At 45.2% G+C, this 23,215-nt stretch overlaps 1 protein-coding gene across 1 annotated transcript in view; it reads left to right on the top strand.

The window, feature by feature from the left end:
• Lmx1a (LIM homeobox transcription factor 1 alpha) overlaps window positions 1-23,215 on the top strand; it is a 140,926-nt gene that overhangs the window by 75,709 nt on the left and 42,002 nt on the right. Inside the window, exon 3 of the mRNA XM_041662967.1 lies at window positions 21,352-21,584. Within this exon, the coding sequence (XP_041518901.1) occupies window positions 21,352-21,584 (233 nt within the window). The remainder of the gene's footprint in view (window positions 1-21,351; window positions 21,585-23,215) is intronic.

Here is a 23,215-nt window from a genome sequence, read left to right as displayed (position 1 = left end):
AGTTTCTCTGTACCTCTTCTTCAGCCCTTCCCTAACCAATGGAAACTAGGCAGCTGACTCCTGCGGGTATGTACTTGCTCTTACACAGGATACTCCAGTACAGACAGAGAGGAAGAGAGGGGAGCAGAAGCAGCAACGAGTGAGGGTCCCTTCCACAACTCGGTTGCACCCTTGCCTGGGACCTGATCCTTTCAATGATGCTTCAGCCACCGGTGTAACCAGATCTCTGTGGCTCTTGAAAGATGGAACTCTATTCAGCAACAACTGTTTGCAATTAACTTGAACATGTGGTGGAATTTGTTTTTGTGTCTGTAAAGCATGATAGGCAGCAAGGATCTGGCGAAGAATGCACCCTGCCTGTCAGGCCCCAGACCTAGCTGGTGGGACGGATCTTTCTGCTCATTCAGGAGCACAGAGACTCTTGGTGAACTGAATAGTCACAGATGACTCATCCAGCCCAGAGTCCTCCCTTTCGGGTTGGTCATACAATTCTAACTGATCACTAGCATGGCTATCTGTTTTTTCTAATGGAGGTCAGTGACCTCTGACCTTAGTGACTTGTGCTTCTAAGTCTTGACTGCTGCCTGACTCCTAGCTCTTTATGACACTGTGATTTGGCTGGAGGGCTGCCCCGCAGGACTCACCCACATGGTTTGATGGACCCTACCACCAGGGGTCAGAGGTCACTTTTGTGATAAAAGCTCAGGTAAGCTAGGAGGTACTGAATTGAAAGTAACAGAACTGATCAATCAGGCCTTAAATATACAGGAGACGTATTCTTACTGAGCCTGCACTCAGGCAGTTCCCATTAGCCATGTTGACTTGGCAGCTTTACAACATCAGGAATGGAGAACCCCCCTTCCCAGTTTCTACCTTCTATCTTCAGGGTGTTGGCTTTTGTCTCTACTGTCTCCCAGATGACTCCTTATCCTTATGCAACAGGGCCTAAAGTGAGAAGTCACGACTAGGACCTGTCTCTTACTCACAGAAGATATTCTATTTTAATGCTCCCAGCAGACTTTCCCTTATATCTCTTTGGCCTTCCCAGGGCCATGTGGCCATGTTCCCAGGCCAGAGCTAGACACTGATGAAGGAGAAAAAGAGAGGTCTGCTTGTTGCAGAGGAATCATGATTCATCCCTGGGAGGGGATGCGGAGTTTGCCTGGAAGAGGAACACAGTCAGGACTCTAAGGGAGGAGTGGGGAGGGGCTCTTGAGGAGAGAGATCACACTTGAGAAGCAAGGTGGGTGGGCACGGGGCCACAGTGGTCCACACTTCTTGAATCTCTTTTCGGCATCCCTTTTAACAGTATTAGCTTCTTACTTTCTCCTACTGCTTGAAAATGTGTCAAGGCTCCCCATTTCCTATGAAATACAGGCTGGAGACAGCTTAGCAATTCGAGGCCTCCCTCCATCTTACTCAACACAGCCTCACATCTGGCAGGAAGCACAGATTTCCTGTGTTATCTCCTGGTGCTCCCCTGGATGGGACAGGTATCGGAGAAGCGGCGAAGCTGCTTTGTCTCCCCCTCTGGCTTAAAACTCCTTGGAGGGTTGAACCTCAACCATTGCTCACTCCAGAGCCTCCATTTGGCATGCCCAACTGTCGCTCAGCTTTGTAAGTGGGGCGCATGTCATTTTATGGCGTCATCCTTTCCCTGGAGGACACTCACTGTGTGGGAAATCCTCCACTGGCTGTGTGTTTCAAACGCCCTGGTTATTGTATATAGTAGTTACTTTTCTTGTCAGTGGGACCAGATACCTGATGAGGAAGAGCTTAAAGGGAGGAGGGGCATATTTGAGTTTATAGCTCAAGGGGATGTAGGCCGTCTTTGCGAGAATGTGTGTCGGCTGGAGTGGTAGGCGGCAGTTGATCACATTGCATCCAAGTCAGGAAACCGAGAAAGAAAGAGAGAGGTGACAGGAAGTGAGGCCAGAACATAAAATCTCAAGTCCCGCCTCTCCCCAGTGACTCATTTCCTCCAGCAAGGCTTCACCTTCTAAAATTTTTATGTCCTTCCCAAGTAGTTGGGACCAAGTGTTCAAACACACGAGCCTATCATGGACATTCACATTCAAATCACGACGCTGGACCCCGTGAGTCAAAGATGGCTCAACAGGTTCAAGTGACCATCTAGTGGGCATAGCTGGAGCTGACCTTCGAAGGCCAGAGATTAAGATTGGTGGAGAGGACAGAGCCATATCGGCTAGCTAGGGTAGGTTGTGAATTGCAAGAATGCGTGAGTCTTCATTTCCTAACTTCTGCTTCTCTTCAAACAGCTTGGCTCACAGCTACCATACTGGACAACTCAGACATTCCCATCATTGTAGAAGGATCTACTGGGTCACTAGGGATTTAGTGAGGCTGGAATCCAGACATCCTTTGGTGATGGGGCAGTTGTCACAGCTATGAGTTTGCCTAGTTCTGACCTGGTGACAGCTATCGTGGGGATGGAAACACAGACCCTGTGCCATCAGGCCATAAGGAATTCGCTCCTGAGCAGAATGCTGTAGGCTGTCTTGCCCTCAAGCAGTTGGAAGCACAGCCCTCTCTTGAGACAATTGCTAACTAGTCTGGATTACTTATCTCAAGTTCTCTTGTGTCAGCCCCCAGGGTACTGTTTGGAGTGATTGGAGCGAGCTTGTGATGAAACAGACCATCAATCTCTGAGTAATCCTTGGCCAGCCTTTGAAAACATAGCCTGGGATGTCTTGGCCAATCTAGATTCTTGAAGAGCCCACATGTCTGGTCTGTTGTGGTTCCTGTTTGTCTTGCTCTTCAGCTTTTGTCCCACGATAGAGAAAGTACAAACAGACTCCTGGGAATTCTTATGTCACCTGTCGTACAGTGCTTGCTGTGGCCGGTAGAAACTTTGACACAGGTGTGAAATATATGGAGACAACCAAAGCCTGGCTATCTGGCTAACTATGAACTGCCTAGCCAGCTGTCTTCGGGGTTGTGCCTCATTTTCTGACGATGGCTAGTGGTGTGGGTTGTCTTTGATCCTGGTTTAGAAGTGAAGAGGTTTGGACTCATGGGGATTACTAAACCCGAGAAAGGACACAGAGCTGGTAAGTGAGAGAAAGGACGTGAACCCAAGATTTTTGGGGTGCTCCACTATACCAGTGGCCAGTTAGGAGATACACAAAAAGATATGCCAACATTTCCTCCATATTACTTCCTGTATGTGTGCATTGGGGAATGATATGGGAATGCTTATTTACAATCCTACCAAGATGGTAACAGTATTCCTCACAGTACCATTCTTAAGTTTGCTACTGTAACTGTTGCTTAAAGTGGGGGGTTCAGTTTGTCTAGTCAATCAACTCACCCCTGAACCATCTACTTCACATTCCTGACTGTTCATGATGCTTGAACATCAGTCTACAAATACCATGAAAAGAGAACCTTGGGCAAGGCAAAATTATTTGGTATACTGCATGGCAAATAGTAATGTTTTAGTTAATATGTTACTTTGACTTAAGCTTGGCTACCACTGCTTAACTAGATCAAATAATCCAGAATAGTACAGACTTTGTTCCATCCAGAGTGGTGCTCCAAGATTTTACCTACAGCACCCACGAGGCATCCCTTGCTTCAAATAATGACAAGGCTCAGTAGTTCCCATCATATCCCCCCTCATTTACTGTTGGACCATTCCAGAAATTCTCTCTTGCCTTTCTTCTCCAGCTGAAAGATTTCTTCCACACAGAATCATTCATACCAGCAAATTTTCTAATACTACTGTAGTCCTTTAGTCCTAGGTGTCTTAGGGTGTTATTGCTATGAGGAGACACCATGGCCATAGCAATTCTTATAAAGGAAAGCATCTAATTGGGACTTACTTAAAGTTCAGACATGTGGTCTATTATCATCACAGGGGGAACCATGGTGTCATGCAGGCAGACATGGTACTAGAGAGGCAACCAAGAGTTCTACATCCAGATAGATAGACTGTAGGAAGAGAGTGAGACACAGGGCCTGACTTGAGCCTCTGAAACCTCAAAGCCCCCCCACTCCCAGTGACACATTTCCTCCCCCAAGACCACACCTCCACTAATGTCACCCCCTATGAGTCTATGGGAGTCATTTTCATTCAAACCACCACATTAGATTTCTACTCATCTCAATTTCTCTGAGTCCTTGAACAAGACCCTTTAAAGGAGAAGTTGATTCTTAAATTCTCATGTATCTTTGTGTTCCTACGGTGGCCCTTCTCCTGGCCACATCATTTTCTCTGACCTTTGCATGGCTGAGTACAGGTTTAGTGCTTTGTCCTAGTCAATCCGTCAGGAGCATGTGGTACATTTCATTGCTACTAAAATTTCATCCTGGGTATATACCATAAACAAACAAATAAATAAGCAAAAACAGACAAACAGTGAAAACAGCCCTTTTCCATCTGTGGATGAATGGATAAACAAGATGTGCTGTGCCGTACAGTGGGCTATTATTCATCCACAGAAATGTGTGGTACATGCTGTTGGATGCTGTATCTAAATGCATGCTACTGAATGCAATACGCCTAGAAAACATTATCCTGGAAGAAGCTAGATTTGTGATTATGATTTGTGATTATATTTAAGACCTATCCATAACAGGTTTGCCAAAAGAGGCTGACTATAGTGGTGGATGGTATGTTAGGAAAAGAGAAGGGGCAAAGTCCTGAAGAACAGTGTGTTCTATTTGGAATGATGGATTTGCTTTGGAGTTAGATACAAATGTTGCTGTTGCTAAGACTTACTCCCTGCTAGTTCCCCCAGATCTTTACTCAGACATGAACTCTTTATGAAAACTTGAGTCCTTATCTTGGGGCTTTCCACTTCCTTGACTCCCCTACAGATCCATTCCATGCATCTGACATTTTTGCTGCTCCCTGTTTGTTTTCAATCAAGTATAAACTGAAAGGGCAGGATTTTTTTTTAAAATGTTTACTTATATTCTAAGACACTAAACAATGTCTCAAAATGACCTGCTAGAATAGTGAGCATTCAGTAAACAGTTGTTATTAACAGGAATAACACCCTTTCCTCAAATGAGCTCTAATTTAGATTTCCCAACTTCTCACTGATTTTTTTTCTTTTTTTTCTTTTTTTTTATTGAGAAAAGGATAAAAAAAAAAACAAATTTCCTCCTCCTCCCAGCCTCCCACTTCCCTCCCCCTCCTCCCACCCTTCTCCCCCTCCCCCCACTCCTCTCCCCCTCCCTCTCCAGCCCAAAGAGCAGTCAGGGTTCCCTGCCCTGTGGTAAGTCCTAGGTCCTCCCCCCTCCGTCCATTTCTAGGAAGGTGAACATCCAAACTGGCTAGGCTCCCACAAAGCCAGCACATTACGTAGGTTCAAAACTCCGTGCCATTGTCCTTGGGTTCTCATCAGCCCTCATTGTTGGCCATGCTCAGAGAGTCCAGTTTTATCCCATGCTTTTTCAGTCACAGTCCAGCTGGCCTTGGTGAGCTCCCAGTAGATCAGCTCCACTGTCTCAGTGGGTGGGTGCTCCCCTCGTGGTCCCGACTTCTTTGCTCATGTTTTCCCTCCTTCTGCTCCTCATTGGGACCTTGGGAGCTCAGTCCAGTGCTCCAGTGTGGGTCTCTGTCCTCTCTCACCAATGGACAGGTCAATCAGACAGAAACCTAACAGAGAAATAAGAGAATTAATGGAGGTAATGAATCAAATGGACTTAACAGACATCTATAGAACATTCCACCCAAATAGGAAAGAATATACCTTCTTCTCTGCAGCTCATGGAACCTTCTCAAAAATCGACCACATAGTCGGTAACAAAGCAAACATCCACAGTTACAAAAAAATATTAATAACCACCTGTGTCTTATCAGATCACCACGGATTAAAGTTAGAATTCAACAATAATGCTACCCCCAGAAAGCCTACTAATTCATGGAAACTGAACAGTCAACTACTGAACCATACCTGGATTAAGGAAGAAATTAAGAAAGAAATTAAAGTCTTCCTGGAATTCAATGAAAATAAAGAAACAACATACTTAAACTTATGGGATACTATGAAAGCAGTCCTAAGAGGAAAGTTCATAGCACTAAGTGCCCACTTAAAGAAAACAGAGAAAGCTCACATTGGAGACTTAACAGCCCACCTGAAAGCTCTAGAAAAAAAAGAAGCAGACTCACCTAGGAGGAGTAGAAGACTGGAAATAATCAAACTGAGGGCTGAAATCAACAAAATAGAAACACAGAAAACAATACAAAGAATCAATGAAACAAAAAGCTGGTTCCTGGAGAAAATCAACAAGATTGACAAACCCCTATCCAAACTAATCAAACGGCAGAGAGAGAATTTGCAAATTAATAAGATCAGAAATGGAAAGGGGGACATAACCACAGACACAGAGGAAATTCAGAGAATCATTAGATCTTACTACAAAAGCCTATATGCCACAAAACTGGAAAATGTAAAGGAAATGGACACTTTTTTAGATAAATACCATATACCAAAGTTAAACCAGGACCAGGTGAACAATCTAAATAGACCTGTTAGTCGCAAAGAATTAGAAGAGGTTATCAAAAACCTCCCTACCAAAAAAAGCCCAGGACCAGATGGTTTCAATGCGGAATTCTACCAGAACTTCCAAGAAGACCTAATACCTATACTCCTTAATGTATTTCACAATATAGAAACAGAAGAGGCATTGCCAAATTCCTTTTATGAAGCTACAGTTACTCTGATACCAAAACCGCACAAAGACTCAACCAAGAAAGAAAATTATAGACCAATCTCACTCATGAACATCGATGCAAAAATCCTCAACAAAATACTGGCAAACCGAATCCAAGAACACATTAGGAAAATTATCCATTATGATCAAGTAGGCCTCACTGATTTTTGTGTGCTGAGGATTGAGCCCACAGTATCGCACACCCCAGGCAAGTGTTGTAGCAACTTTCTTTTCAGTATTTTCCGGTTATAAGGATCCCATGTTTCTGTGTGGAGGCTGCCACAGAATTCATGATGTCCTCCAATGTGTCCACTATCAGTTGGCTGTAACATGAAGACACTTCTCTGGGTGGTACAGGTGTGTGGCGTCTGCTGCCCCTTTTCTCTCCATCCCTCTCATGGCTGCAGTTTGTGGAGGGAAGATTTTTTCCTTAGGGAGGAAAGGTAGAGACCTATTAGAGGGCCTCGGCTGTGACTACCATCTACAGAGCAGATATTTCTGTCACAGTGACAGTGACTAAAGTTCCCACTGTGACTCTTACTGACCGGCCATTGCAGCAGATTCAACCTCTTCACAGAGGAGAGGAGAGACATTTGTGCTGGGTGTGAGAGAAGGCCTTCTTCCTGGCCCATGGGGACAATGTCTACAGGCCTTCTAGAGGTGACCCTGTGATAGTTCCTTAGCTTCTGCTTTGCTTGGAGGGGAACCAGCTCCTGTCATTGTTCCTAGGGGCAAATGATCTGCCAGACACCAAGCAGTGGCAGCAGCCGGCAGTTCTAGAACCAGCCAGGCAGCCTCTGGCCTGTGTTTTAATTTAGAAGAACATGCCTCTAACTTCATAGTTCTATGACTCTAACTCAGAGCCCAGAAATCTTCAGGACGAGGGACTCAGAAACAGCTGTGGCCTTCCTGTACTTTTTCAGTGTCCTTCCTTGGGTCTTTCCTGAGGTTTCTACAAATTCACAGAACACACCCCTAAAAACTCCCATTTGCCCTAAGACTTCCTCTGGTTATGACACCCCAGCTTGTCATTACTTATTCCCGCAATGGGAAAAGGTTGTTATAATCCTCCCCCACCAAACTTGTGTCGTAGAACAACATAAGACCACAATGGTCCCAAATCCATTGTGTGCATGTGCGTGTGCATACACACACATGTGCACATTCATGCCTATACTCAAGTATGTACAAATAATTTGTCACTGTGATTTCAAAGCCAGGAGTTCTGTTTCATAGGAATTCCTGTGGTTCTTTGGCTCCTCATGCTGCTCCCTTCTCTAATCCTCTGAATGGCGCTGGTGTGGGGAGCAGAGCCATATTTCCTCCAAGGTGGAGATCATGCTGAGGACTTGTGCACAGTGTTGTGATTTGAGCTATGGGAGTGTACTGGGTGGTGTTGCACACTTGCCATCACATGTTTTGGTTTTTCCATTTTTTTTGCCCCGTCCTCCCTTCCTTATTTCATATTTAGTTCCAAGGCTGATGCTCCTTTGGACTGGACCCAATCTGAGCTATTGATTTAAGTCTGGACTTTTTCCCCCCTAGTAGATGGCAATGTCTGCCTTTCCCTCCTGGGTCATATATTTTCCTAGGGTTGATTGCCTCATTTGTTTGGTTTTGTCTAGCAGGTGGTTGGGTTGATGATGATGAGAATTACATAGAACTTAAAATTTACAAGCTACCATCCCAGCATCTGAACATCTTAATTCTCAGAGCTACACCAGGCAGAGATATGAAGTCTAAATGATAGACTTCATTTAGATCCTGGTACTTTCGTAGGTCTCTCTTTCCCCATGTGTAAAATGGGAGTGAGCTCTAAGCAGACGAGTGGCATGCTCTGATTGGGCTCTAAGTATGATGATCATCTGGGTTGCTGTATTGAAAGACCAACTTGGCAGGTGGCACGAGGAAGCAGGTGGCCCATTGAAGGGAACTGAGCAGTATGTTGGTCACTAATGAACTTTTCAAGGCAGCTTCGCTAGGAGGCTGGGACAAGTATCTAATGGATGAGTGTTTGAGGAGATGAATAGCAAACGACAAATAAAAGTCACTTCTAACTTTTTATTATGGATGAATTCCACCAAATAAACGAGGCACTGAGTGGTGGAAGAAATGGATCAAAAAGTAAGCATATTTTGTCTAAAATGGGGGAAATAAAGAAACTCTCTCTCTCTCTCTCTCTCTCTCTCTATATATATATATATATATATGTATACACACAAATATATGTATATATACATACATATACATATATACAGCATTTTCAGAAATAGGGATACTATATGATATATTCAGATAAGTTTGATTTGATAAAATCTATTGCCAAAGTGGAGGAGTTAGCTCTAATGAGGAGTGTTGGACATACCAGACAACAGCCAGAAAGGAAAGTCCCCAGAGTGAACCAGCATCTCAGATCTTGGAGCAGGACGCATGCGGCTTCCTCTAATTGTATCTATCTTACTACCCCAGGCTGGTCTGTAACAGGAAATGAAATCATGAGGTAGGAGGTTCCAGATTGGTTCAACTGCTCAAAAAACGTCCTCACTTCTTCCTCTAGAATCTAGAGTCTAGATTTTCAACAGGTAGCATTCATTCTTGGTGCCAAGATGGTCATTCCATCTCTGGGCATTGTGTTTTAACTCCCAGAAGGAGAAAGAGAAACAGCAAAGGGTGAAATGTGTGTACCAATGGACTCTGTCTCATAAAATAATAGCGTTTCCAGGGTAACCTCCTTCCTCAGCTCCACCCAGTATTACCAATGCATTACCTTACATGGATGCTCTTAAGTTGCAAGAGAGACTGGGTGCTGAATTTTTCAACTGGTATACAAGACCTAGATTTTGGTACAGTGAGTAGAATATGAATATATAGTGTATATTTCAGGGTATATATATATGTAAATATGCATATATGTGTATGCATATATACATATACTTAAAATTTAATACAATCCTAGTAAAATGGAAATGCACCGTATTTTAAAACGATTTTAAAATCATCATTATTATTTAAATCCCAACTGCAGTTTCCCCTCCCTCCTTGATGGGAAAAACCTTGTTAGTCAATTATCTTTAAGAGGTGGGTCTAAGTTAAGGCGTAGCTTCCCAGGACCGAGGGGAAAAACGTGCGCACTCCCTAGGTGCCCTCTCTCTGGGTGATTCCCACAGGACACAGCAGAACTTGGACTTCTCGTTTCCTGTTTCGTGTGTTTTCCCCCTTATAATAATTAAAAATATAATTGTTTTATCATTTAGCTAGCCTGGCTATTTCTACATTTGGTATCCAATGTTTGGGTATAAAAGTCCCGGCCCTGAATGCCCGCATGTTCTCCATGGAGCTCAGCCCAAGCCTCCTCTATCAGCCCACCTCAGCCGCGGCCTATGCCCAGAGCCAGCAGTTCACTCATCTCCTCCCAGACTCCCCCATCTCTCCCTGCCCCATCCACTCCTCCATTTCTATTTAGAAAAGGGCATGGTCCCATATCAACTAAACATGGCATATCAAATTACAAGCAGAGTAGGCACCTCCACTAGTATTAAGGCTGGCCAAAGTGACCCAATATGAAGAGTAGGGTCCCAAAAGCTGGCAAAAGAGTCAGAGACAGTCCCTCATCCCACTGTCATGTCTTCCACAAGAAGAACAAGCTATATAACTGTCACATCTATGCAGAGGGCCCAGGTCAGTCCCATGTGGGCTCCCTGGTTGTCAGTCCAGTCTCTGTGAGTCACTATAACAAGTTTAGCATCTCTGTCCTTAAGTATGTATTTCAGTGACATTAAGTTAATTCACACTGCTGTGCTATCCCTGTCTGATTTACTTAATTAGCACAAAATCCTCATCAAATTGTATCATGTGTCAGAATTCTCTCCCCCTTTTAAGTCTGGACAACATTCCGTTGTACATTTAGACCTCTCTTTGTTTATCTGTTCACCTGTTGATGGACACTTGATTTGTTTCCCATTTTGCTTATTGACAACAATCCTGATGATACAAATGAACGTGAGTGTGCAGACATCTCTTCGGTGTCTCTGTTTCCAGGTCTTCTGGGAGGTATGTCCAAAAAGAGACTTTTGGATCATGCGATGCTTCTTTGATTTTTTTTTTCCCCTAGGAATTTTCACAATTCATCTGGCAGTGGCTATACCACTTCACATAGCTGCCAACAGTGCCCAAGGGTCCCCATCTCCTCCTAGCTTTGTGAACACTTGTCCTTTCTATCTTTTATGAGCATGGATGGCATCTTTTAGTTTTGGAAGGGGGAGTTGAATGAACAGGTGGAAGATAATTGAGGAATAAGGTTTAAAAATAGAGGCGTGAAAATAAAAAACATCAAGAAAAAAGGACTGCGCCGCATGTGCTGGGTCAGATTTGCTCTTCTGGAGTTTTGAAGACATCTCAAGAGTACCTGGAAAGGACCGCCTTCCAGGAGAGAGGCTGGTGGGAAAAACAGGGCCCTCTGTCCTTCACTCTCTCTGGTGAGACCAACAGAATCAGATATCCAAATCGGACTACTCCTTTCCCCTTCTCTCCAGCTCAGACAGGTTTTGGTTAGTTTCACTTTTGAGGTGCTGAAGATTGAGCTCAGGACCTTGCATATGCTACATCCTCAGTTGTACATGGAGCTGGGATGTTGTGCAAGATTACACTGCTTTGAGGTCCATGATCTAAAGCTCAGATCTCTCTCTCTCATTTTTATTTTCTTTCATGTTTTTTTAAAGATTTATTTATTATGTATACAGTGTACTGCCTGCAGGCCAGAAAAGGGCACCAGCTCGAATGATAGATGGCTGTGAGCCGCCATGTGGTTGCTGGGAATTGACTCAGGACCTCTGGAAGAGCAGTCTGTGCTCATAACCTCTGAGCCATCCGTCCAGCTCCAGTTTTCACTTTCTACATGGGGAAAGAAAAGACCCTCGGCTTATGCCTTTGGTTTTCATGCCTTGGTGGGGATTTTCACCCAGACTGTCGGTGGATGGTTTTTGGATTTTGTTTCTCTGAGAAATCTGGGTTGACACGAGAACAGGCACAAGTGACTTAGGAACACACTGGTTTGTCTTCAGCATTTATCTAGTTCCTTTTATAGTACGTTGGTATCAGCTAGTTCTATGAGGAATCCTTGAGTTGTGACAAAATATTATTTTATTCTTTATTCTTTCTGATGTGCAGCACAATGGAAATCATGAATGAAAAGTGATGGTGGCCAAAGCAGAGGGGACTCACGGAGTGCTCAGTGTTGCCCCCTGCTGGGATCCCAGAGTCTTTTTCATCAAAGTGTCATTAATAATACCCTGTCCTTGTTATTACACAGAGACACACACATATGAGAGAGAGAGAGAGAGAGAGAGAGAGAGAGAGGAGAGTTAGCTCCCAGAAAACATACATCCTTTGTAAGAATATACATTTCACTGGCCCCATGCCATGTTGCTAAGCCAAAATTGGTGGAAGAATGTGTGCCCAGAATATCAGCTAAAAATACCTCTCCCCACCCTTCGTTGTTTGGTGGGTGTGCTCAAGAGCAGCCCAAGAGGCTAATGAGGATAAAGGGAGAGGAAAACTGGCGTTTGCAAGGGAAACCAAATCTTCATTCCCTAAAAAGAAAACATATACTTTCTGTATGTCTGTTTTATGTTTCTTGCTGTTTTCGCATGCCTGTGTGACAATATGGAAAGTCTATAGTGTAAGTCCTGCCATCTTGGCTTGGGCTATTGGAGCCCAGACTTTCACCACAGCCCTTTATTCTAAAGCCTGATTCATAGACGACTTTGGCAAGGAAGGAAAGAGGGAGGGAAGGGAAGAGAGGTCCGCTGTCTTCCCTCTGTCTGCTCATCTAGCTTCCCAGACACCGTTGGTTCATTTGGGAGCCCGAGGGCAACGTGTCTACCCTAGCTGGCCTGTGTCAGCTTTCATGTCTAACTTCTGAGCCACAAGTTGGTCCTTTTAGTAATCCTAGCTTTCCTTGTGGTCAAGCTCACTGTTCCTTCTGGATCTCCGTTTCTTCCCCTTCACGAGGAAAGGGGACACTGATCTATCAGGGGAGAGGGTTAGTTAGGAGAGCATGGTAGGAGCATTGGGTTTCTTAGTGCAGATCTTGACAAAGGTCAGTGGTCTCCAAAAGGAGCACTCAACTGAGAACTGACGTGACCCAGAGCGAAGGTCTGTCCCAAATGTTTGCTAGGTAATCTCAGCATTAACCAAATAGCAACCGTTGGCTTTGGTGGGAGAGCCACGAACAGGACAACTTCCTGAACATATGCCAGGCTTTAGGCAGCGGATGTGGGTGCTCCTCCACCCTGGCTGGCTACGATCAATGTTTGCTGTGGCCTATCATAGCCAGAGTAGCCTGAATGACTTGCACCCCGTGTTTCCTCTCCAGCTCTGGGCTTTTAATATTTGTTTGTTGGTCTCTTCTCCAATAACATGAAAGGCTTATTGAAGTTTAATTTAATTTGTTACAATAACGATGAACAGACTCTTGAGATGACATATGAGGCTCTATTTCTGGCTCAATGACCACCTCAAAATATGTTATCTTAGACAAATATTTACACGGGCAGATATGTTAAATTGATTTCTATAAAGGAAACTAATAGCTACTGCTTATGGAGAGCAGCTAGTATGTGTCAGCTTCTTCGGATGAATTATTTCATTAGATTTTCAAAAAATCTCATGTGACATCACATGATCCTTTTTTTTTTTAATAGAAACTGGGCAACTAAGAGAGCCTCAAACTTACTCATATTTATAAAACCAGAACCAAGTTTTGCATACATATTCATTAGTCTTAGAGCTGTGGTGTTCTCCCCTACCCCTCCCCATTATATCTGGCAGACTGGAACATGATCTTTGCAAGATTAAGAGAGACATACATGGTCTACAATTTCAAGGTAAACCCAGCCATTGCTAACAGCCTTTTGAGAGGCAAAGAGCCTCATGCCTCTTTCTTAGTGAGGCCAGCCTCGTGGAGCTCCTGGGCTGCAGACACCAGCACCAACTGTCCTTTCTCCCATTCACGCATCCCATTGTATGGTCCTCTGTGCAGTTCCCCGGGAGCCACCAGGAGACAGAGACTCTGATTGGCTCTCCCAGCCACTTATTGTTTCCCACGTTTTCACCACTGCAGAGTCTTAAGACTGTCTCCTATGGATGATCTTGCCGCTCCTATTGTCTCTGCAGACTTTCCCACCGTCTCAGGACCATGAGCTCGGTTGCTTATTGTGATGCTGTTGGCTCAGCCTCAAGGACAGAGACCTTGAGCCAGCTGACAAGGTTGCTTGTGTCACTTCTTCTAAGGCCACAAGCCATGCTTTTGGTTCCCAATACTTTTGAATACTCTTCTTTCACCATCTCTCCTTCAGTTTAGCCACATGGTCTCCCAGGCTCCCAGCAGCAGATTTTCCAGCAGACAGTTTTGGCTTCTGGCCAATCTCTGTCTCTGCCTGGATGACCTCAGTTACCAAGTCAACATGGTACTTAATGAATGTTGCTATGCTGCCCCCTGGTGGAGAGGGTGGAAACAGAGCTGATTCCTGCCTTTTTAAGAACCACCCTAGACCCTCTCTCCTATGCTGAACCTCCTTCTTCCTAAACCAGAGGATTCATACACCGCATCAACTCAGCTCCAGGAGCACCACGGAAAGGCAGTATGCCCTGTCACAGTCTAGCTTCCAAGGCTAAAGTTAGTTTGTTATTTGTACACTATGGGAGGCTCAACTGGAGTTAACGTCCTTTGTATTTATTGGGTCCTCCATCCTTCTGTTTGTCTGTGGTCCAGATGCTTTCTGACTCTTCCTTTAAGGCCTTCCAGACCTTAGGTCAAGGTTAACGAAGATCATGTTTCCAGACATACGTCTGGTCAGGAGCTGTCTGGGGTGCTGTCATGAGAGCTCACTTATGCTCTTCTCAATTCTGCAGGTCTGGGGTAGCTTGTGGGTTTGCACAAGGTTGCCATGCTCTCTGCTCTTCCTGTACACAAGAGGTTGTACCATTAGCATGGAGAGGAAAATGGGGTGTGAAGCATCTGGTATAGCTAGTGTATGATAGGGCAGGGATGGAGGGACATTGGAGGGCATTGTAAGGACTTATGGACAAAAGTGCCCCATGTACTGGTACTAAGACACAAAATGAACGGGCAGTTTCTCGACTGGTTTCGCTCTAATGTGTAAAGAATGCTGTTAGTCAGCTCTGCTGGAGCTGTTAGGGCAATGTGCTACTCAAGCTCCTCTGGAGGAAAAGAACAAACAAGATAGATACAGATATATAAGAGGAGATTTATTAGGAGAATTGGATTATGTGATTATAGAGTCCAAGTGGCCACGCTGCTATGCCATCGAGAGCCAGAAAACCAGAAAACCTATGTATTGTAAGAGTCTAAAGCTGGGGTCCTGAGAACTCGGTGTGGTGGGGGTTATGCAAGCCCCAAGTCTGAAATCTGAGAAGCAACTGGGTGGTACCAAGGCACTGAGATGACTGTGATGGGTTAAATTCCATTCTTTCCAGATCCATCCCCACAGAGACACCCAGAAGTAATGTTTTGCCAGTTACTTGCACATCCCTTAACCAAGTCAGGTTCACATCTAAAATGAACTATTTCAGGTGAACCCAAGTGAATCCTCTGTGGTTGGTTGCCTGGACGCTTTGAGTCTACACAGCAGGCAAGATCTCAGGCCTAGTAGGTTTTCTTCACTCTCTCATCCTGCTGTGCCTGTCCTCCTGTCCAATGCAGGGTTTTAAAAAGTCCTTACATTGTTCTAAGCTTCAGTCCTGAGCTCCTGGCTCCAGCAGGTCCCTCCTCAGGCTGCTCTCTTCTCATTCTCCCAGTCTTTGTCATCATGAGTTGTCTTCTTTAAAAAATAATTCTTGTTTCCTATTTCAGCCCCTTTATCCATCATGGGCATCATTATCGCCAATGTAATACCATTTTATTGAGGAGTTGCTAAGAGCTGTGTTAAGTGGTTTTGATTTGGTTCCTTTATCTGTACAGACTCTGTGTTGTGGTGTGGTGGTGGCCCTCTCATTGTTCCCATTTTGTAGATGAGTAAAGCAAGATTCCTGTATTTTAATCAAGGTCACAAAGTTAGTAAAGGGCATAGCGGAGACTTGGTCTTGGGTTTATCTGATAAATCCTGTTATCTCTTAGGGAGCATGTGAACTCGAAATGGAGCATAACCCTATGTATTATGCATTCCCAAGCCTCTCTCCTGTGAAGCCAGACAGCACAAGTCAAGTCTGGCTGAAGTATGACACTCTCCATGAATTAATGAAATACTTCATACTTCTAGTTAAAAGAGGTGAAATAATAAACCAAACAAAAAGCCCAGTCCCTGACACCGGATGGGTATCTGGTAAAGATGCGTTCCCTTTCTCTGTCCTCCATAAGCTCCCTTTGTTTTTAGTCACATCATTTGGGGGACTGGTGCAGGTTCTAACCATGAAACATCCTGTTTAGAGTGTGGTGTTTTTCCTAAGACCACACAGCAGGCATTCTATCCGAGTGTCACCTAATGTCTTGGCAGGCCACCGCCTGGCTACTCTAATTCCTGCAGTGCCAGGGTCCACCGCTGCTTCTGAAATTCTCTGCTTCTTTTGGCCTCAGACTTGTCTCGTAGTAGTGCGTCAGTGTCAAGCCGTTATAGCTGCGTTTGAGATGCTCTTGTCTCCATAGTTACAAGACCTCCCAATACAAGACAGAAGTGGGAATGAATTAAGAGACTATCTAGCTTAGTGTATTTTAAACATGGCTTAGGAGTAAAATATTATCTTCCAGAAGACATTTTTTCTAGTCTATATAATACATACAGTCTTAGTTTTTTTTTAATAAATAGATTGCATAATACGTGTAGCCTAGAATATACTTATCTGGATGTGTGTGCATGCACGTGAGTGTGCACGCATACATGCATGCACACGTGTTAGCACCTGTGTGCCTGCATGTAAGTGATATTGTATAAAAAGACAGTTTTTTTTGAAGGATTAGCATGGCCAAGCAGTACCCTGCTGAAACACTGTCTGGAGATTAGGGTTTAGATACAGGCTTCTCTGACTGAGAATTGTACAATAAGAAGACATGGGGATCAGAGACCTATTCTCCTATTCCTTTCCCACCTCTAAGTTTTTGACATTGTGTGGTGTTTAGAGAAGAACTTACCTTTAACAAAGGAAAGACAAGAAACTCAAGGCCCAGGGACTGGAGTGGCTTCTTTGAACCTGTTGGTAAAGGGAAAACTCTGAGCTCAGGTCTACTTGGCTCTTTCCCTGGCCTAAAATGATCTTTTCTGCTTTTCTTTCTACTGTGGCTCCAAGCACAGGATAGATATGAAGTCAGCAATAAGAAAGAGTGCTCTCTGTGGATGACCCTGGCCAACGATAGGACCATAGGTGGGTCTGAGGACCATGCTCTGCCTGGCACACCACGAACAGAGATGAGGTCAAAGCTAGGAGTCAGTGGACAAGCTCACACTGGAAGAAGGGCTGTCTTAGGATGGGACTCTGGAAGCCCTTAAACATGAAAACTCACCTTTGGGGCAAGAAGGAAATATTCACATGTATAAAAGGCAGATGCATGACCAATAAAAATGACTAAAAATACCTGTGCATTAAAGGTTATCACCTTTAAGTACCCCATGCATGCATTTTTATTTTATCTTTCTTTGCTGAGGGCTGCAAGCACTTGATTGGTTTTATCCTCTGTGCAAACTGAGACTGCCAAGACTCAGTGATAGGTAAACCATATCATTAGGATGTGGTTGAGCCTGTGGAGTTGACTTCCAGCAAGACTCACGGTTGTGCCTCTTGCAGCTTTTAGGTGGACAAGAAGATGTAAGCAGGGCCTGGAATGAAGTTACAGCCAGTCTGTAACTCCCTGTCTGGAAAAGCACAGGGGAAAGACAGTAAGAGGAGGAATGAGGAAGGAAAAAGATAAAGAAATTCTGTGACTAAGTAGATTCGGTCAATCATCTGTGTCCTTCTCTGTTATTTCCCTGTGTATGTCCCAACCACATCCCACTGTGGCCATTCGTATAGAGCAGTGGTTCTCAACCTCTGGGCCGTGGCCCCTTTGGAGATAGAATGACACTTTCACAGGGGTTGCATATCAGCTATCCTGCATATCAGATATCTACATTACAATGATAATAGTAGCAAAATTACAGTTATGATGATAACAATGAAGATAACTTTATGGTTGGGGGGTCACCACAACATGAGAAAATATTAAAGGGTTGCAGCATTAGGAAAGTTGAGGACCACGGATTTAGAACTTTGCCTTAGGTAGGGTGCCTATTGCTGTGTTGAAAAACCAAAGCAAAAACAAGTTGAGAAGGGAAGGGTTTGTTTGGCTTATACTTCCATTTTGCTGCTCACCACTGAAGAAAGTCAGGACAGGAACTCAAACAGGGTAGGGACCTGGAGGCAGGAGCTGATGCAGAGGCTGTGGAGGGATGCTGCTTGCTGGCTTACTCCCCATGGTTTGTTCAGCCTGCTTTCTTATAGAACCCACGACCACCAGCCCAGGGGTGGCACCATCCACAGGGGGCTGGGCCCTCCCCCATCAATCACTAGTTAAGAAAATGCTCTATCGGCTGGCCCGCAGCCTGATCTTATGGAGGCAATTTCTCAGTGGAGGTTTCCTTCCTGTCTCTCAGATAGTTATGTCACATTGACACAAACCTAGCTAGCACAAGCCTCCTGCCCACTGTAGCTTCTCAAGGACTAGGGTGGATTAATTTGTTACAACATTCCTCCTCACCTCTCCTCCCAGAGGGTCATCTGTGGATGGAGGGGAGCACTTAGGACTTACTCCTAAGTAAGTCCATATTGCACAGGATGCTTTTTTTCCCCCCGTGGAAGATGCTCTGTTTTCATTTTACAAGTGAGAATGAGGTCCAAGGAAGAGATGGATGAGCCCAAAGGCATCAGAGAGAGGGGAGGTGACTTAGGGTGGTGAGACAAGATGGATGCTGTCATGTCTACATAGGTGAGCTGACAGTTCTGGAGACACTGCCCAGCTTTCCCAGACACAGCAGCCTGGCAGACTCTGAACCCAGAATGCAGTCTTATTAGCATTCAGAGGGAGAGGTAACCATGGGGGACACATCTCAAGCACTAGGAGGAGACAGGCTGTGTTTTAATTATGACCTGGACTTTTGAACAAATCCTTTCCTCTGCTTCTCTGAGCCTTAGAGAAAACAACTTATGGGAGGCTGTGCAGTCAGCAGCTGGGTCCACAGTGGTACCCGTACAGCTGTGTACACATCTGGCACCCAGGTGGTAGATGGCAGGCTCCTCTTCTTGAATTGCTCTTGAAGGTTACAAGAGATGAGGGAGGAAGGTGCAGTTGACCTGGGTTTGGATTCAGGGAGGCAGAATGGAGGGAATCAGGCCTGCCTGCCTCTTCTGGCCTGCGGTGCTCAGGGGAGCATGACCACTTCAGGACTTGAGCCTGTAGGACTGTTGCCACTTCCACCAGTGCTCCTGAGTCAACATGGCAGACTGTCTTTGTGGACCTCACTCGGGCCCTCCCTTCTCTAACACTGGGAAATTTATGGAGTGGAGGCGGGGGGGGGGGGGGACAAATTGAGGGGGAAAGAAAAAGAGGAAGAGATTAACAGGCTAGAAGGCAGACAAGCACAGATGCTACCACCCGCTGCTGCGGCCTCCTAAGTGTTTGTTGACTCCCTGGGAACAGTTGCCTTGAGTCTGTTTAACAGTCCATTTCGGGAGAAGGGGAACAGAAGCAAGGCTTGGGGACAAAAGGCCTTTGATGAGCTCCTGGAAAAGCATTGATTAGTTTGCTCAGGTTGGCAAACAGAGACCAGGGACTTGGGAGGCCAAGGGATGAAGTAGGTAGGTTTTCTGTACAACGCGTGGCATCTAGCGAAGGGCAAGGGTGTGAAAGAAAATACTGGAGGGGCTCCAGTAATAGTCAGGAAAACCGCAGTGAGCATCTGGAGAACGGGAGGGGAAAGGGCAAGGGCTTCTGGTCCTTGGAGTCCTGGGTGTGGAGCTTATTAGTGGAGAAAGGGCAAAGCAGCTACTTGGATAGGTCCTCCACTTTACTCCAGTGCTGAGGTTGACCGGTAGAGAGGGGACATACGGAGTTAACTGCTTCACAGGATACCCTGCTGGCTGAGAGATGGACCTGGTGGTTCACAGTTTGTGTTGCAGGCCATATAACCATCCAGCAGACTGGGTCTGCCCTAAGGGTTTCTGGGGTGGTTCTGGGATCCACAGCAGGCGACCTCATTCTCCTTTTCAAGAGTTGGCTTCCTCCACTCAAAGCTTCAATGTCTTTCCTCTCTCCTGTGCCAATCTGTGTGTCTCACTTCATTAGGAGCTCTTCCCAAGCTTCCTCTTCACGCCCCGCCCGCCCCCCGAAACTCTTCCCTTCCTCAGGAAACTTCCAAGATAAACATGCTGTGTGAGGGGATTGCCTTGTAACTGAACGAGTGCAATTTTATGGTTGGGAGGTGGTTGAATATTATAATTCTTTATATATGCTATAGCTCTGTGTTGGAATATTTTATAAACGTGGGGGCACCTCTGCATTGTTCCTTTTAGTTTGTTTTAGTTTTAGTGCCCCTGTGGCACACATGTGGATGTCAGAGGTCAACTTTATGAAGTCATTTTCACCTTACTTCTTTCAAGTGGGCTTCAGGGTTTGAATTCAGGTTGTTGGGTTTGCATGACAAGGACCTTTATCCTCTGAGCCGTCTTCCTAGTCTTATTTATTTTCTTCCACGAACATATGAGCTCCATACAATGACGGATTTGTCCTGTGTACTGTTGTGTCTGTAGCAATGTCACACACACACGAACACACACAAACACACACTCACACACTGTACACTCCACTCCATATGTAGACACAGTTGGGGTGTGGTTTCTCTTCTTCTGCCCTCTGTGAAGACACTGAGTGGATAGTGGATCACGGGTCATGCAGAGATGCCTCTGAATTAATGAAAATAAATGGATGAAAAGAATAAATGACTGACATAGGAGCAAGCAAAAGATAGGACTGGCACCCTTAGGCCATAGTGGTAGTTGGCTTGTCTGTAGGAAACCACTCCAGTTGTTTATATTTCCACCATTCCTGCCGAAGTGAGACTTCTCAGCCGAACAAATTGTCATCAACTTCTGAAATATTTATTGTGTCAGCTCGTGTCTGTCTCTGTGGAGAGAGGAGCAGTATTGTTTTATGCTGACCCCCTCCTTTCTGCTCCCTCCCTTATGTCATCTGACTTTCTTCTATCTATCAGATCCTCTGGTACCTAGGGATGATAGAGAATGTTTTGGAAAGACTTCTGCCCCTGCAATTGTGCTACTGCTTTAGAAAAGAAAACAACTCTTTCTTTTGAAAATAGTAAACACATGCTCTAATGAATGAATCCCACAGTTATCATTAGACGATTAACTTCGTGCCTATGCCAAAGCATTTACAAATGCAATTACGATTTCATCAGATAATACAAAAGTGAAAAAAATAAATCTTTAAATCTGGGGACTTCCATTAGTCAGCCTGAGTTGTCATGGATCTAGGGGGACCAGAAAGACACGGAATCTGAAGTTGACTTCAGTACAAACATTCCTTCCAGAGCTTGAAGACCCTCCGGCTGATAACTGGAGGAGACCCAGCCTTATGCTCGTTGCTTTCCCTTCTCTCTCACATAGACTATTTGCTGTCAAATGTGGAGGCTGCTTCGAAGCCATTGCACCCAACGAGTTTGTCATGCGTGCCCAGAAGAGCGTGTACCACCTGAGCTGCTTCTGCTGCTGTGTCTGCGAACGACAGCTGCAGAAGGGGGATGAGTTTGTCCTGAAGGAAGGCCAGCTGCTCTGCAAAGGCGACTATGAGAAGGAGCGGGAGTTGCTGAGCCTGGTGAGCCCAGCGGCCTCGGACTCAGGTGAGTGCTGCGCGGTGGGCAGGGGCTGCATGGGATGCTGCCTAGCTCCTTGGCAAGGCAGTCCTGTGCATTTCAGCAACTTCTTTTTGAAGCTCAGAAACATCGACTATTAGTGAGATTTTGTCATGCTAATGGTGCACAACAAATGTTTCCTAACTTCCAAGGTATAGAACCCACTGAAAGCACACACATTTAGAAGTGTCTGTGTTAGCAGGAGGGATTCCCTTCGGGCTGGATGGAGTCTGTTGACCTCCACTGAGTTAAGCTCTAGGCCGAGATCAGGTTCAGGTCTTCTGTGATTTTCTCTTGAGCTCAGGCTAGAGGAGCAGGCATGATCAGCTGCCAATCATGAAGGTGCAAAAAAGCAGGTCCTACTGCACGTGCACACTTTCTAGCATCAGCCGGGACCATGTTGGCTAATATCCCATTGGATGAGGCAGTTTATAAGCTCAAACCTACAGAATGTGGAATTATACTTCATGCAGCTTGAAGCCTTGCTAGCCAGGCTCCATAATATACAGAAATTCGCTATTATTCATGGAGATGGGGGAACTGAACCAGCCATCCAGTCTACTGCAATCATCGAATTTCTCCCAGCATTGTTCCCTCATCTGCTTGAAGGGAGTGCTAGGATCTGCCTGAGGTCCGGTGACTTATGTCATAAAGGAACTAGAATATTTTTGTTCTTTCTCTTCCTCGCCCACCAGCCTTCACCCCATTGTGACTTTAGGGGAAGTAAAAGGTGGAAGAAACAGGAGAGGCACGAAGATTTTACAAGGGATGTTTCAGTGGGTCAACTTTCCAGGAGTTCCACAGGGCAGAGTTCGTCTTCTCCCAAGAGCCTGTGAGAAGCCGTGGGTGGTGTTCATGTGACTTTGCTTGTTTTTTACCATGTCTTCATTTTTTTTTCTCAGCCTGTAACACACTTACCAGATGGCTCATGGGTTCAAGTGTTTATCACATGAGTGTAAGGGATAGAGTTCGGATCCCCAGTACCCATGTGAATGCTGGGTGGGTCCAGGCCCACCTGTAATTACAGCCTCAGAAGATGGAGACAGGGTCTCCAGAGCAAACAGGCTAGCAAACTAAGCATATTGTGAGATCTGAGTTTGATTAAAGACCATGACTCAGTGAATAAGATGGAGGAGTGATAAGGGATAATTCTTAGAACCAGCTTTGGGTGCCCATGTGCACACATATCCACACTTAGACATTACAGGCTGGAGAGAATGCAAGGAGCATGCGGCAAATGAGCAAGGTCACATGGATACCACCCGTGCACAGACATCACACACACACACACACACACACACACACGGATACCACCCATGCATAGACATCACACACACACACACACACACACACACACACACACACGGATACCACCCGTGCACAGACATCTCACACACACACACACACACACACACACACATACACACACACACACACACCCCGCACGCACACACACCAAAAAGAAAACAGGAGGAAGAGAGAAAGAGTGAAGCATCTTGTTTGATCAATCAGTGTCAAAAATTGTAGATCTGCCCAGTTGTCCTCAATGCATGGACAAGCTATGAGTTCATTCCTCATAAAGGCAGGCCAGTCTGCAGCCTTGCTGGGCACAGCTATGC

This window comes from Microtus oregoni, unplaced genomic scaffold (genome assembly GCF_018167655.1).
Source record: "Microtus oregoni isolate MIOR12 unplaced genomic scaffold, Mior012 000013F_ref0000133, whole genome shotgun sequence".
Taxonomy (NCBI): domain Eukaryota; kingdom Metazoa; phylum Chordata; class Mammalia; order Rodentia; family Cricetidae; genus Microtus; species Microtus oregoni.
Note: the sequence above shows the minus strand (reverse complement) of the source record. Positions and strands in the feature narration are given on the sequence as shown.